The sequence below is a fragment of the Pseudopodoces humilis genome, chromosome 2 (genome assembly GCF_049639895.1).
Source record: "Pseudopodoces humilis isolate 2021_Gansu_Grassland_sample_001 chromosome 2, ASM4963989v1, whole genome shotgun sequence".
NCBI classification, from domain to species: Eukaryota; Metazoa; Chordata; class Aves; order Passeriformes; family Paridae; genus Pseudopodoces; species Pseudopodoces humilis.
Genome location: NC_142201.1, coordinates 89937472 through 89950578, shown reverse-complemented (window position 1 = coordinate 89950578; position 13107 = coordinate 89937472). Strand labels below are relative to the sequence as shown.

Here is a 13107-nt window from a genome sequence, read left to right as displayed (position 1 = left end):
AAAAAAAATCCACCAACAAACTCGTATTTTAGCACTTTCCCTGCAACAAGAAAAGTTCTTCTTTCCCTGACTCTCACTTCAAGCCAATAAAATTCATCCACCACCTCTTCTTAGGTCAGAACTTTCAAGGTTTAGTTATAAAATACCAAAAATAAATGTCCCAAAAATTCAAAGTCAGCTTACGCCTGGTAAGGCAACCTGTAAACCACAAGAAAAAAAGTTTTATGAATATGAAAGCTGTTTGCTTCAGTGTATATACAACCTGATGAATATCCTAAATATCTGCCTCTCAGAGGATGGGAAAGTCCTACTGGTGACAAATCACTTCACCAAGTATTGTTACTGAGGTTGACTTTCATCCAAGGATTTACGTTTCTTGTAACAAAAATATTTACTTGAGAAATTTAGAGGAAAAAAAGTAAAAATTAAAGTATAGTGATTTTATAATCCTCTCATAATGTAAACAAAAGGACACACATAAAACATATGATCAGTAAACCCTGTCTACACTACTTCACAGCAGTGATTTTTGAGAATTACAAAACTATTCTCTAATTAATGTAATCTTTGCTTTGCTTTTAGTGCCTCCATTTTTATTTTTAATTTTACATTCTTTTAAAAATGGGACCAATTCAATAGCATGACATAACACAAGCACAAAAAATCTTGAGGCATTTGCATCTTTGGAGATGGGAGCTTTACTTCTGAGTTTTGATGCTATCCACAGTACCTGAACAAACAGCATGGGTTTTGTGTGGCACTGCTCCTGTGTAAATGTCTATCACACAGAACATGAAGACACATGAACACCTTCCCCCCACCCCCATCAATTATCAAGTTTTGATGTACTACTTGAGGGACCCAGAACTCCAATGTACAGCTATAAAGGCAAGGCTTATGCCATTGGCCATGTAAGCAACGGCATATTCCACTCGTACCACATGCAACTGACTCCAGAAGTTCTCTTAATGACTGCTATAATGAATTAAAGACTATTCAAGTGTTTTGAGTGACATCCTCCTAATGTCATCTGGCACTGGTCTAATAAACAAAAAGGAAGGAGTTTTCATGAGCCCTAATCCTTCTCAGTGAGGATGAACTGGATGAAAATAATATCCAAGTTACCTGGATTCCCCTGAACAAGATTCAGGACAATCTAGGAAGCAGTCATGGCCTGACAAGCTCTGAGCATGATGTAACCTGGTTTGCCAATCTCATGCATTCTTCCTAAACACATATTTTTCCAGTGACCCAGATCTATTGCAGTAGGAAACAGGGTTAGCTCAAAGAGCCTGCCAAATGAGGGCAACTGCTCGAGGATCGACTGAGACGATCAAGGCTTATCTTTCCATTACAGAAAACCTCACCACATATTCCACAAGTGACTTGTTTCCATACTGCTGTTTCAAAACCGCTGGTCTGGGAACAAACCAAGGTAACCTGTCACAAGCATGTCTGAAATGACCTACAGAGAACAGAAAAGTCCAGAGGAAGCTGCAGCATACAAAATACGGAAAGCAAACACAAGATGTCATTAAATAACTCACTTCTCCTTGAAGACATTGGTCTTGCCAGCTTTCTGCTGCAGGTCAAATGTTTATGTGTATTTATATTCTCCTGTGCTTGCTGCTAAGGTTATGGCCATGTACAGTTCAAAATTAAAAAAGGGGAAGGGCAGAAAGTCAGATCCTGAAACCCAGGATCAAAGTATTTCATTAGGATTTTGACTTCAGCAATGTGGCTCATGTACCGGCAACTGCATCAAGTGCTAGAAGCTGCTTTTTGTCACTTGGCAGATAAATCCTCAGTTGACAAATACTGTTCCAAAATGAGCCACAGCAGAATAACTACTCCTTTGCCATCAAATTGCTCTGCACCTTTCAAGAATCACCAGTCCAGGCACTGCTTCACTCTGGTGGGAAATACTTAATGCAAGTAAATACTCACACAACCTGTACCATAATAAGAGGCATGAGAAAGACTGACACAAGAGCCAAAACATTTTTGCAAATTATTTTTTTTTCTCGTGGCAGAAATTGGAGACAAAACAGGATGAAAGTACATGAGCATTACACACTAAGTGGCTGAAGACTGAGTGAAATTGAAAACATTGCCTTACTTACAAAGGAAAGGCTGCATGGAGATCTCAAACTCCACTTTAAAAACTCTTCTCTCTTTCAGTCCACATAAGTGATCTTATGTGTTAAGTCTTAAGTTTAAAGCACCCTCCAGTTGTGCTTAACTGAGGCCTATATAAAGAAGCAGCTACTGAATTAAAATAAAGCAATGGCTATTGAATTCCAAGATTCAATTTTCTGGATTGTTCCTTGCAGTGATAGTTAAAATATTGCTTCTCTGTGATCAACCCCTACCTCAACAAACCTCAAATTGATCCTGAGCTTCTACAAGCTTTTGTTAGCTTTTGTTTTCATGTATCAGACACGCTACATTTACAACATGCATATATAATGCAGCAATCAATATTCAGTCAGTCACAGTCCAACTATTTCCCCCATTTATCACCACGATGATAGAAGCCAGGGAGGTCATACATGCCAAACACCAGACTGACAGCAAAAGGAAAATTCTTTCTCTGAAAATATGTCAGCATCTAATAAGACATAGGAAGTATTCCTGAGTTGTCAAGGCCTATGTGGAATCCAAAGAAAACTTCTCTGTGAACATCAGGTAATAAGATAAAAAGGTTAAGAAACTATTCTGGGTGCTCTTTCTTCTAGGGTGACCATATTTACTGCTCAACCCTTGGAAAAAGTGATCAACATGCCCATTTCAGTTTGTATCTCCTGGGAGATTAATAACCGTGTGACCAAGGTTCTGGTGTGGTTTGGGATGGGTTTTCACTTGTTTTTAATGGATTCCACCTGCTCAGTTGTATGAGCACAACTGTGAGGAGATAAACAATACAGGAGTTTCTTAAACTAACATTGCATTAGAAGAAATAAATGTGGAATTGCACTCTGAAGAAATTCACTTTACATGCCTATTCAAGCCAAATGCAAACAGACAAGTAATATGCCTAAAATTAAGTAATACGCCTCCATTTATTATTTAATAAATACCAGATACATTATCCCAAGGCTTCAGTATTAGGGCTGTATGAGGTAAATAAACCAATGAGTTTACTCAAGAGGATGCTTCCTTTACTTTCTTTATCAGCGCCCCACTGATGACGTTTCAGAGGTAGGTGCTGCACGGAGCTGTTACTGACAGGATGCAGCTATGCAAGGATTCTGTCAAAAAGCACCTGAGCGATTTACCTTGCAGTTGGAAAGCAAGAAAATGCCTTTCAGCATTTCATGTGGACTATGTCTTTTTTGAGAGCACATAATTTGAACACTAGAATGTCAGTATGACGTAAAATATGCCCTTCACCCTGACTTCGGCATCTAGATTTAGACAACACACAAGGTTCAAAGTCACAGTTTCTGCTCTAGATTAAAAAAAAAAAAAGTTATTTTACTTTTCTTAAAGCTACAGCCAGCACACACTTCACACCCCTTTATCAAGCACCATGCAAGACCCACCTTCATTCTCTTATCTTAAAGCCTAACATTGTTCATTAAAAATACAAAGACTCTGGACACACTTTCAAAAGACAAAGCAAAAATTTGTAGCCTTCCTACTCTTAACTAATGAGTAGACACGATACACAAGAAAAATTTGAAAATGTAAAATATGTGCTAGCTGACCTTATTTGTATGAAGGAATGGTGACATCCAGTGGCCACGTGTGTCTGTTTTTAATTGCAGTTTACAAACACATCTATTTCAAAACAGAGCTTTGGCTGCCACCAAAATAAAGGGAGTGTAAGCCTAGAGATACAGTTGCAGTTTCACAGAGATAAATTCAGGGGTGTAAGAACGGTTGAAGACTCAACTTCAGTGTTCAGAAAGATACCAATATTTTCTAATAGTACTGCAAATGTTGGGTAAAGCATCTCCTTTCCTAATCTCTCCCTCTTAATGACTGAGTTTGAGAATTGAGATTTGTCCCAAGACTTCTGTTCCTATGCCTGCTAGTCAAAACTCAACAAATTGCTCTGTAATCCTCATTACTCTTCAGCAAAACAGAGTCATGTTATGTAGGTGGGAACTGCCAAGTGGGTCAGGCATGATGGCAACATAAGGCCAGAAGTCAACCGTCCCAATAAAATTAATATTTAAGAACTTTCCTGGGTCTTGCCTGAAGCCAGCTGGTTTACATTATCTACCTTTGATCACTGAAAGAGTAGAGGTTCTTAGGTGATACACTAAGACATTCTTTGTCAGGGGGGAAAAAAAAACCCAAAAACCCAGCATTTTCTGACCTTGTTATCCCCTCTAAAGAGTGGCCACTGTAAAAGAAAAGGTCACACATTCAAATAATTTGGCAATCCCTGATGATTCTTGTTTATTTTATGCCCTGTGAAGTCCTTAAGCTTATAAATGTACTTCCAAGGAGAACTTCTATGAAGCTGGAAACATCTGCCCAACATCTAAAAGGCAGGAGTGAGCTATCATCTTTGACATAAGTGATCTGTGGATATCTGAACCCCAGCTCTCAAGCAGAGATTGTGCCATAAATTGGCCATAAATCTGTTGAAAGACAAAAATTAACAGATGATGTTCGGATCACTAGACTGTCCTGCACACCTCCTAATGAAACAAAAACGAGAATCTTTGGAGATCCACTGTTTTCTTCACTGTTCGCTACCTTCCAGAGTGAATAGGAATTTCTGAATCAGGATACATCCATGACAAAAAGCTAGGCAAGACAATACACAATAATGGTTCAAACTACATGTCTGCTTCAGTACAAAGCTGCCTTCCTAATGGCCACTTAACACTGGGAAGATGACAGCAGGAGTTAGAGCTGGCAGAGGAATGACCTGACAACAGGAGCGTGACCAACCAGACGTACTGGATGGCTCACTGGCCTAGAGAGAAACCTCTGAGCTTCCTATTTTCACTGCATGCACCTCCCACACTAAGAATCTAGCCACTGCTGCCTGCTCTGATCTTGTGAAGCCCCACCACAGGCAGACAAAACTGCTGCTTCTAATAACAAAACGTACTCAAAAACCAGTGACTGCTCATAACTACAACTAAGGAAAATCCCAGCCTGTCACAACCCTAACAGCAGTAACTGATAATCATTATATGATGACTGGTGCCCTTTCTGAAATGAGCTTGGCAGTTCTCAGAGGCAAGGACTACAGACTTACCAACATCACAAAACTCCTCATAGTTGGCATTAATTGCTGCTTTGTTGACAACAAACAAGATCTGCCAGGGATTGAATGAATGTTAGTTACTACATTCATCTCTAGTGATGGCCCTTCAGCACATTACTAGGCTGGTGCAAAACATTCACATAGACTGTCAGTACAAAATTGAGCTTAAGGCTGTTAATTGCCCTTTTTATGCAGTTAGTTTTTCTTTCTTTTAAAAGTTCAAGTAAGAAATCAAACTGTTCCCATTTTAACAGGGAACAGAATGAATGGTCCTTATATGAGGACTCATCTGAACACTCCTGCAAGAAATAATGGTGATCTTCATGCCTCTCTGAAGGCTGAGGATACAACTTGCAAACCAGACAGCTGCCCTTTTCTTCCAAACTTCTTCATTGCCATTTAGCCCAGTGCTGCCAAAGCACACGAGATAGTACACAGAAGCTTATAGATGCAACTCGGTATGTATCTCCTGCATTTATTTTAAACTTCAGCCTAAGTCTATGGGAGTAAATTTCCATCCTGAGTCTTCATGGACTTTTGGCTACATGCTCTTATAGCTAAGGCTAAATAAGACCAGACATCAAATAGAACATGCAGAAGGGCCCACTCAGCTTCCAAAAAAGCATCAGCATATTGCCAATTTGTGATCTCCCTGCTTCCATTTTTTGCTTTGAATCCTCTGAATACTAAGCCACCTTAAGGAAGAAGGTGGATTAGTATTCAGAAGGAAAGAAAAAGTAAGGACATAAGCACTGATGCAATTACTCAACAAAAATTGTATTTACTTTTACTTTGATTTGATGCAGAAACAAATCCCTCCAATAACTTTTCATCCTCTTTTGGACATAGGTATAGATCAATCAGTCTATTCAACACCCTGAAGTATCCATACAAGAAAAACTGACAGTTATGACACAAGGATCTAACCAGAAATAGAGAGGAATAAAAAAGGCAGAATTAGGAACTCATTTCAGGTTTTATACAGCTGAGTAATTTTACCTGACAGCTGTTGATTTAAGAAGTTAGGTCGTTCTATAAAACATCAGGAAAAACTCTTAGCAAAGGAGTCAGAGGAATTATTTCCTATATTTGTGTTTGCCCTGCCTTGGAACATGGCTTGAAAGGTTCTCAGCAGAATCAGGCTAGAAAGGACAGGCAGCAAGACCACCTCCGCCTGCAAAACTAAATTAAAACCTATGGGTTTTTTTATTTTTTTAAATCAAGCTAAATGCAAAGCACTTCCTGAAATTATGGTAATGTAGCAAAAATCAACCCTGAAATACATTCCTCCCTAATAGTCTGATGTGCAGTAGAAAGTTGACAGGCAAACCAGGCATCTTGCTCAAGATCTTATCCTAAGGCATAATACCAAAGCTATCAAACAGTGGAGCTGGCTAGTCCTAAAATCCTGCTCATTTTCTACAAGAATTACCTAGAAAATCATAAATCACAGAAATACAGCATGGGAAAGTCTTGTGACTACTTTCACCAGGAGAAACTTTCATACACAATTCAACCCATTATTTGGTTGGTTTCTTTCTTTCCCTCTGGCTCATTCCACCAGATATAATTACACATTTTAAATTAGTAAAATGCACATTACAACTACGGAAGTCAGTGCCCTGCTATCAGATATCTCATACAGCCTCAAAAGAAGAAAAAATCAGAATCTACTCTGGCAAATACATTAAGGAAGAGGCTTTTGAAAAACTGGGTTATCCTACAGGTCTGAATGTCTACAATGTCTAGAAACTTTCAAAAAGAATGAATCAAGAATGAAATAGTTTATAGAAGCAACTTGAATGCCATGCCTGTCAACTGTCATCTTAATATAAATTACATACCTTCTTTGAGCTCTTTTAGACTAGAAATCATTAATCAAACATGATTAAATACTTAGTACTCAGAACAACTTTTTATATCTATATATACACATAAAGGTATAAATGTGTGCATGTATACACACACACTTTGCTATATAGAGGCAATATAAATTCAAAGATGCTCAGACAAGAGGGAGTCACCCAGTAACAGAAAAGAAAGGAGAAGGAATCAGTCAAAGCCATGTTCGATACATGAATTTCATGCTGCTAAAGCTTGATGGCTTTTGTCAAAAGCATGAAAGTTGTTTAAGCAAATGGGAGACATGAAAAGGACAGTTCATCACAAGAAAAAAAGAGAAGATAGGGAGCTCAAGCCCTTCAACCAGTTCCACACAGCCTGCAGAAACAGCCAATGGAGAGCTCCAAATCTCTACAAACTAGCGCTATAACTTGGATGCAGCTGAGGAATGGTCTTATTAGCAAGCGTGTTTTAGACTTGTTTTTCTATTTGACACTTTCCCAGTTTTCCAATCAAGAAAAACCTCCTGTTTTGCAAGAATTAAGCCAGTTTTAAGGTTCCCCAGTGTCTAAAAATACCTAGCAATTGAAATGAATTAAAGTGATTTTAGGCATGTGGCTTTCAAAGAGTGCAAGTCTTACTGATGGAGAAATCCTCTGAGGCATCCCTAATCAAGACAGACTTAAGCTTCTTGGGCATTGGCAAAAAAAACCCCAAAAACAAACAAACAAAACAAAAGAAACAAAAAAATCACAAAAAAACCACCCAGACAAACAAATAAACAACAAAAACTGACTAAACAACAAGGAAAAAAACAACACAAAACCCAAAAAAAACCCTGAAACAACAGAACGAGAAGTCTCTGGGCTTAGAGATGGTGGTGTCAAGCACCAGGGAAGAAGTCTAAGCAACAGGAACAGGTGGAGTAAGCACAGTGGCACGAAAATCATTATGCAAAAGTATGCTTGATATGTAAGTATCAAAATTTCAATAAAGAGGTCAACAGTATAAGATTTACCTCAGACTTTCCCATCACTGCTAGACTTGAGTTAATTATCACAAACACAGATTAATGGCAGAGGATCATCAAGTTCTTCACAAAGACAGTCAACAATTGCACACCCAACTCATCACTACACCACTACATTTTCTGCTATACAATTCTTGGATTTTTATATTACTCTTCCCATTGGACTTGGCTTCATTAATCAGTTTATATATTCCTGTGGGGACATATCATTTATATATGCAACTTCTTCCTACATATCCTTCCTAGTTACCAGATAGGACAATATACTTTTCTCCCTTCTCCACTCCCCAGACAGTTTGATTTTGAGGGTAATATGGAAGAAAAATATGTTATTGCTTCCCAAAACTGTCAAAAGCATGGCAAGAAACATTCTCCTTCTTTGCTACATGAACTTCAGAACACCATCTTGCTGCTGTCTAGAGTTTTTCCCAAACAGCAGACAAACTCCATCCCCCTTCCTCCTAGCAGAGTGCCAGTCTGCTACAAGGCAAGAACAACAACCTGTTATACCCCATAGTCCATGGAGGAAAAGCTGTGGCAAGCTGCTGTGCTAACACTCAGCTTGTGTTTGTTACAGCTTCTTCTGCAGGTGTTTCCTGAGAGCTGCAAGAATGGTATGCATGCCATCACACACTTATCTTCACATGCTGCCACCTACATGGAAATACTTGCAAGCCAATTATGTTTCATTTTGTATTGAACTGCAAGAGACCTTGCACCCTGAACTGCAGCATTACACGGCTGATGCTCTGCTGGGTGTGTGCTGGCCCCAGGGATTGCTTCCCATTTGTCCTATTTTGCAACAGGGTAGCAGTGGAAAGGCACACAACAGAGGCATGAAGACCAAGGAGCAGAAAATAACACCAAAGAAAACTTCTCACTGAAGCGCAAAAATTCATTGGCCATGGATAGAGACACTTTTAAAAGCAAAATTAGGGCTGCCATGAGGACTTGAAATAGCAGAACAGAATATCCACTCTCAAGTTCAACATCATTTAAAGATTTCCAAAGGAGTTTTTCTCAAGGTACTGTTACACAAAAGCTCCTGGGACAGTGTTCTGAGCAGTTTTAACACTCCACTGTTCGCAGGAGGTTTTTGAAAGTCATTAGATAAGGCAGTTGTCCTCTGTGCAGGAAATTCTACTGCACTCCAGTCAAGTTACAAGCTGTTTTAAAAAACCCAAACAGCCAACAAAAAAATCCCAAACCCTCCTTCACAGTATTTTCCTTTTTGTACTCATACTGCTTGAGGAATTTCTGTTTATGAACAAAATACAGCTTAAAAAAATGACACTGAACTACCAACAAAACAGACACACTTATCTATTAGTACCAGCCAAGGGCAAGGAAGCAAAGGGGAGATTGATTAAAAAAAATAATTAAATACTCTTAAATTATATTTCTCCTTGAATGCTGTAGTTTTGCAAGCTTTCTATAGGCACAAGGCCAGGTCACCCACAAGACACCTCTCAGGTAACAGCAGATCTCATCCAATTATCCTCCTGTACACTGTATAAGACATAAACAACTTATCCTGGAGATGTCAACTCCTTTTCTGGCTCCAAAGACCATGAAAGTGTGGGTTACCTCTCCCAGTCTGCTGACCCACTTCATGAACCTGCAGTTAACAGCCTGCCAATAGCTATCAGCTCTCATATACAGCCCTTTATACCACCATGGACAAGTGTATCAGCATCTGAATACAACTAAGGATGCAATCTGCCTTAAAAAACGAAAGAAAAAAGGGGAAGCATTTATATAAATTAACTAAAAATTATATAAATATTTGTAAGAATATATAGAAATATCAAGAAAATTCAGAAGGTCATCTAGTTCATTTCCCAACCTCACAGCTTACATTAACTCCCATACAGACCACAGTCACTTTGTTTTTACTCAATGGATGATCCTGTTTTAAGGATAAGGTTGGATCAGATGCCATCTTGAAGTCCATTTCATCCTAAGTTCTCCTATGATTTGCAAAATGCTGATACATACTTAGATAAGGAATACATTATAATTTCACATTAAAACTAAACCTTGTAACCCCTTCTTAAAATATCCAAGGAACTTTTAAACCTGGACTGAACAAACACAAATGTCAGTATCTATAACTCTTCTTGAGAGTTATTAAATCCAGCTATTTTCTCCTTCTTCTGGAATACAAACATTCTCACAAATGTTACAATCACATGATCATATTCTTTCCTCTGAGCTCTGAAACTCAGCCTGGCTCTGGGACAGATGCACAAGGAAGGGGGACAGAAGCATACAAAGACTGGTTCTGGGAAAAGTCACATAAATGCTTTAAATCTAAAATGCTTAACACTGAAGCCTAGAAAACATATGTATCTGCACATACAGAAAGCATGCTAGAACACAAAACCCAGCTGCAATCCACTAAATTAAGAAAGGGGCAGTGTGTATGTAAATATACTGCACTCTTGTTGTATTTTTAGCATAACACTACTCCTTATGGGCCACACACTTCTATACTGAAGAACATCTGTTCCAGTATGACCTGTTGGGCACCATTAAACCATTTTCTTGGTGTTGTATGTCTAATATCTTCACATTTCTGTCTCCAGACATTCAGACAGTCCAGTTATACCCCAGACAGTTACCAGGACACATTCCTTTGTTTTCCGTTTTTACCTTCTCTCCACTAGAGTAGAAGAAGTAACGCAATCGGACAATGTTACAATGATCCAACTTTCTCATAATCTGGAGCTCTCTGTTCTGAAACAAGATAAAAGCAAACAATTAGAAAAAGTTTCTGTGGAAAAAGGTAAGGTACCATCATGAGCACTTTAACATACAGATACAGAAGTTGACTAACTGAAGAACAATTAAGCTGGAAAGAGGCAATAGCTTCCACATGTTTTTTAGTATATGTTGCAATTCTTTTATTACTGAGAAGATTGACAGCTTTGACTGCATTTTCTCTTTAAAATAAACATCCACAAATCCATCACCTTACTCAAGAATTACCTATTTGCATTATCAAAGGGTCAGTGGTAAAAGGCAAGATGACATTAACTTTTCATTTTTATTTTCTGATCTTATAATAATACAGTGTATCAAGCTGAACGATAGGAAGTCTATCCCCTTTGAATACTGCAAAAATAATGCAAACATTGTGAAAGTAAACATTTCCAACTACGTGCCCACCCTTCTCTACAGTGCAAGAGAGGTTTGTAACAAAAGAACTTTTCCTCTAACATTCTTTCTGCAATACCAACAAAAAACACCTGAAATTAAATAGGTAACTCAATTTCCACTTGTGTTCAACCACGGTTAAACCGGTTTAGACAGACAGAATAACAGCATTATTTTCCCATTATATATCAACCTGAAAAAGCTGTTAAAATAAAATCAATTCATCACGTCCATGATAAACTGTGAACTTTACTGCAGTATTCATGGCATAAATGAGGCTTGAACAAATGAGGGATCTTAAAGCCTAGCAGGTAAAAACAAATGAAGTTTTGAAATGCAGGTATGAGTAAAAACAAGCAAGTAAAATTAACACAGCTATGTTTGTCACACTTCATTCCACAGCTGTTGCTACAATGCTTTTCTTCTCTAGTCACATTTACACATTGCTGTTTTTCCTTTCTCAATTAATACACAATCTGCAGCTACAAAAATAGAAGGTATTCCTCTTTTTACTTTGATCATGGGATTGCTAATCATATATCCTAAACTAGCAAGAACTAATACACTAGACTAATTCACCGTCTTTACTAGCATCAGTAACTCTGGCCAAGTTCAGGAATATTTGGGAAGAGAACTCTTTAGCCACCACACATTTTCACACTTAAATGCACCAAGCTAACACCCACTTTGTGCAGTGCTGCTGTCAAAACAATGATTTCAGATTCTGTGTTATCAGAGGGTCCCATACGGTGTCTGTCACTACAATTAATTGTTAAGGAACTTCACAAGAACCACTCAGAGCTTCTGATGCTAACACGGCTACAAACTCTGCTTTTAATTCCTCTAAGCCATGTAGCCTTAAAAAAAAGAGGTGCTACCCAAGATGCAGTATCATTAATCCTATCAACCCTGCCACCCACTGACTGAAAAAATACTTCAGTATTAGCCAGCTCTTTACAAACACGAGTGACATCTCACACACTTATCAGCTGGCAATTACCCAGCCAGTAGTTAAGGAGAAAGCAAGACCCTCCCTGAGCCTGCCTAGCCTCTGAGCAGATTAAAGCCTAAGACCATTTGATGCATACCAAGACAGGCCTATTCTACATTGCAAGATGAAGCGAGAAAGTAAGAGAAAGCAAGGAGAGACCTATGAGGTTTTCATGTAGCTCCTGATACCTTATGGAGTGAATTTTTGAGAAAGGAATATAGGCTTCACCACATAACCTCATCAATATGCCTCACATCTCACAGAGTAATGCATTCTCCTGGTAGGAACAGGAGCTCACATATTCTCCACTTACTCATTCTTTATTAAATCAAATAAAAAAAAGTAAATTATGGGAGTCATGGCTGGGGCTCCTGTGCTGCATAGCACAATTCAAACTTCAGATCAACAGAATCCCACTCTTTTCTTTTGTCCAAACCACTGCTCCCTGGGCCTTACAACATGGGGTAGGATTTCAATTAGTGAGTCAAAGCAGGGATGGCTCTAGATCCCATTGGTTACAGAACCACTAATTATGACAGAAAATTAATTTCTCCTCTTGGCTTTTATGGCATTTAACAGTGTTACTATAGGACTAAACCAAACACTGCAGGTTCTAGCACCTCAAACAAATTCCACCAGCATTTCATAGCCCAACATATGGTAAGTAATTTCTTCTTCCCTTTTTCCTACTGACTGCGAGATGGGAATACTACTTTTTACCTCATGGACTTACTGGAAGAAACATGAATATGCTAAGCATTAATGTGTAAATATTATTTTGGTAATATCTCTACTAGCTTCTTAAAATACCCATACATACTCTAAGTCAGGTTATCACTTTGTGTTCTTTAG

General features: G+C 38.4%; 1 protein-coding gene across 2 annotated transcripts in view; it reads right to left on the bottom strand.

Moving 5' to 3' along the window:
* The window catches only part of GSK3B (glycogen synthase kinase 3 beta), a 149162-nt gene that overhangs the window by 58038 nt on the left and 78017 nt on the right, over positions 1-13107 (bottom strand). For both annotated transcript variants that reach the window (XM_088068506.1, XM_005523884.3), the window contains exon 3: positions 10761-10844. In XM_088068506.1, coding sequence (XP_087924632.1) covers positions 10761-10844 — 84 coding nt within the window. The remainder of the gene's footprint in view (positions 1-10760; positions 10845-13107) is intronic.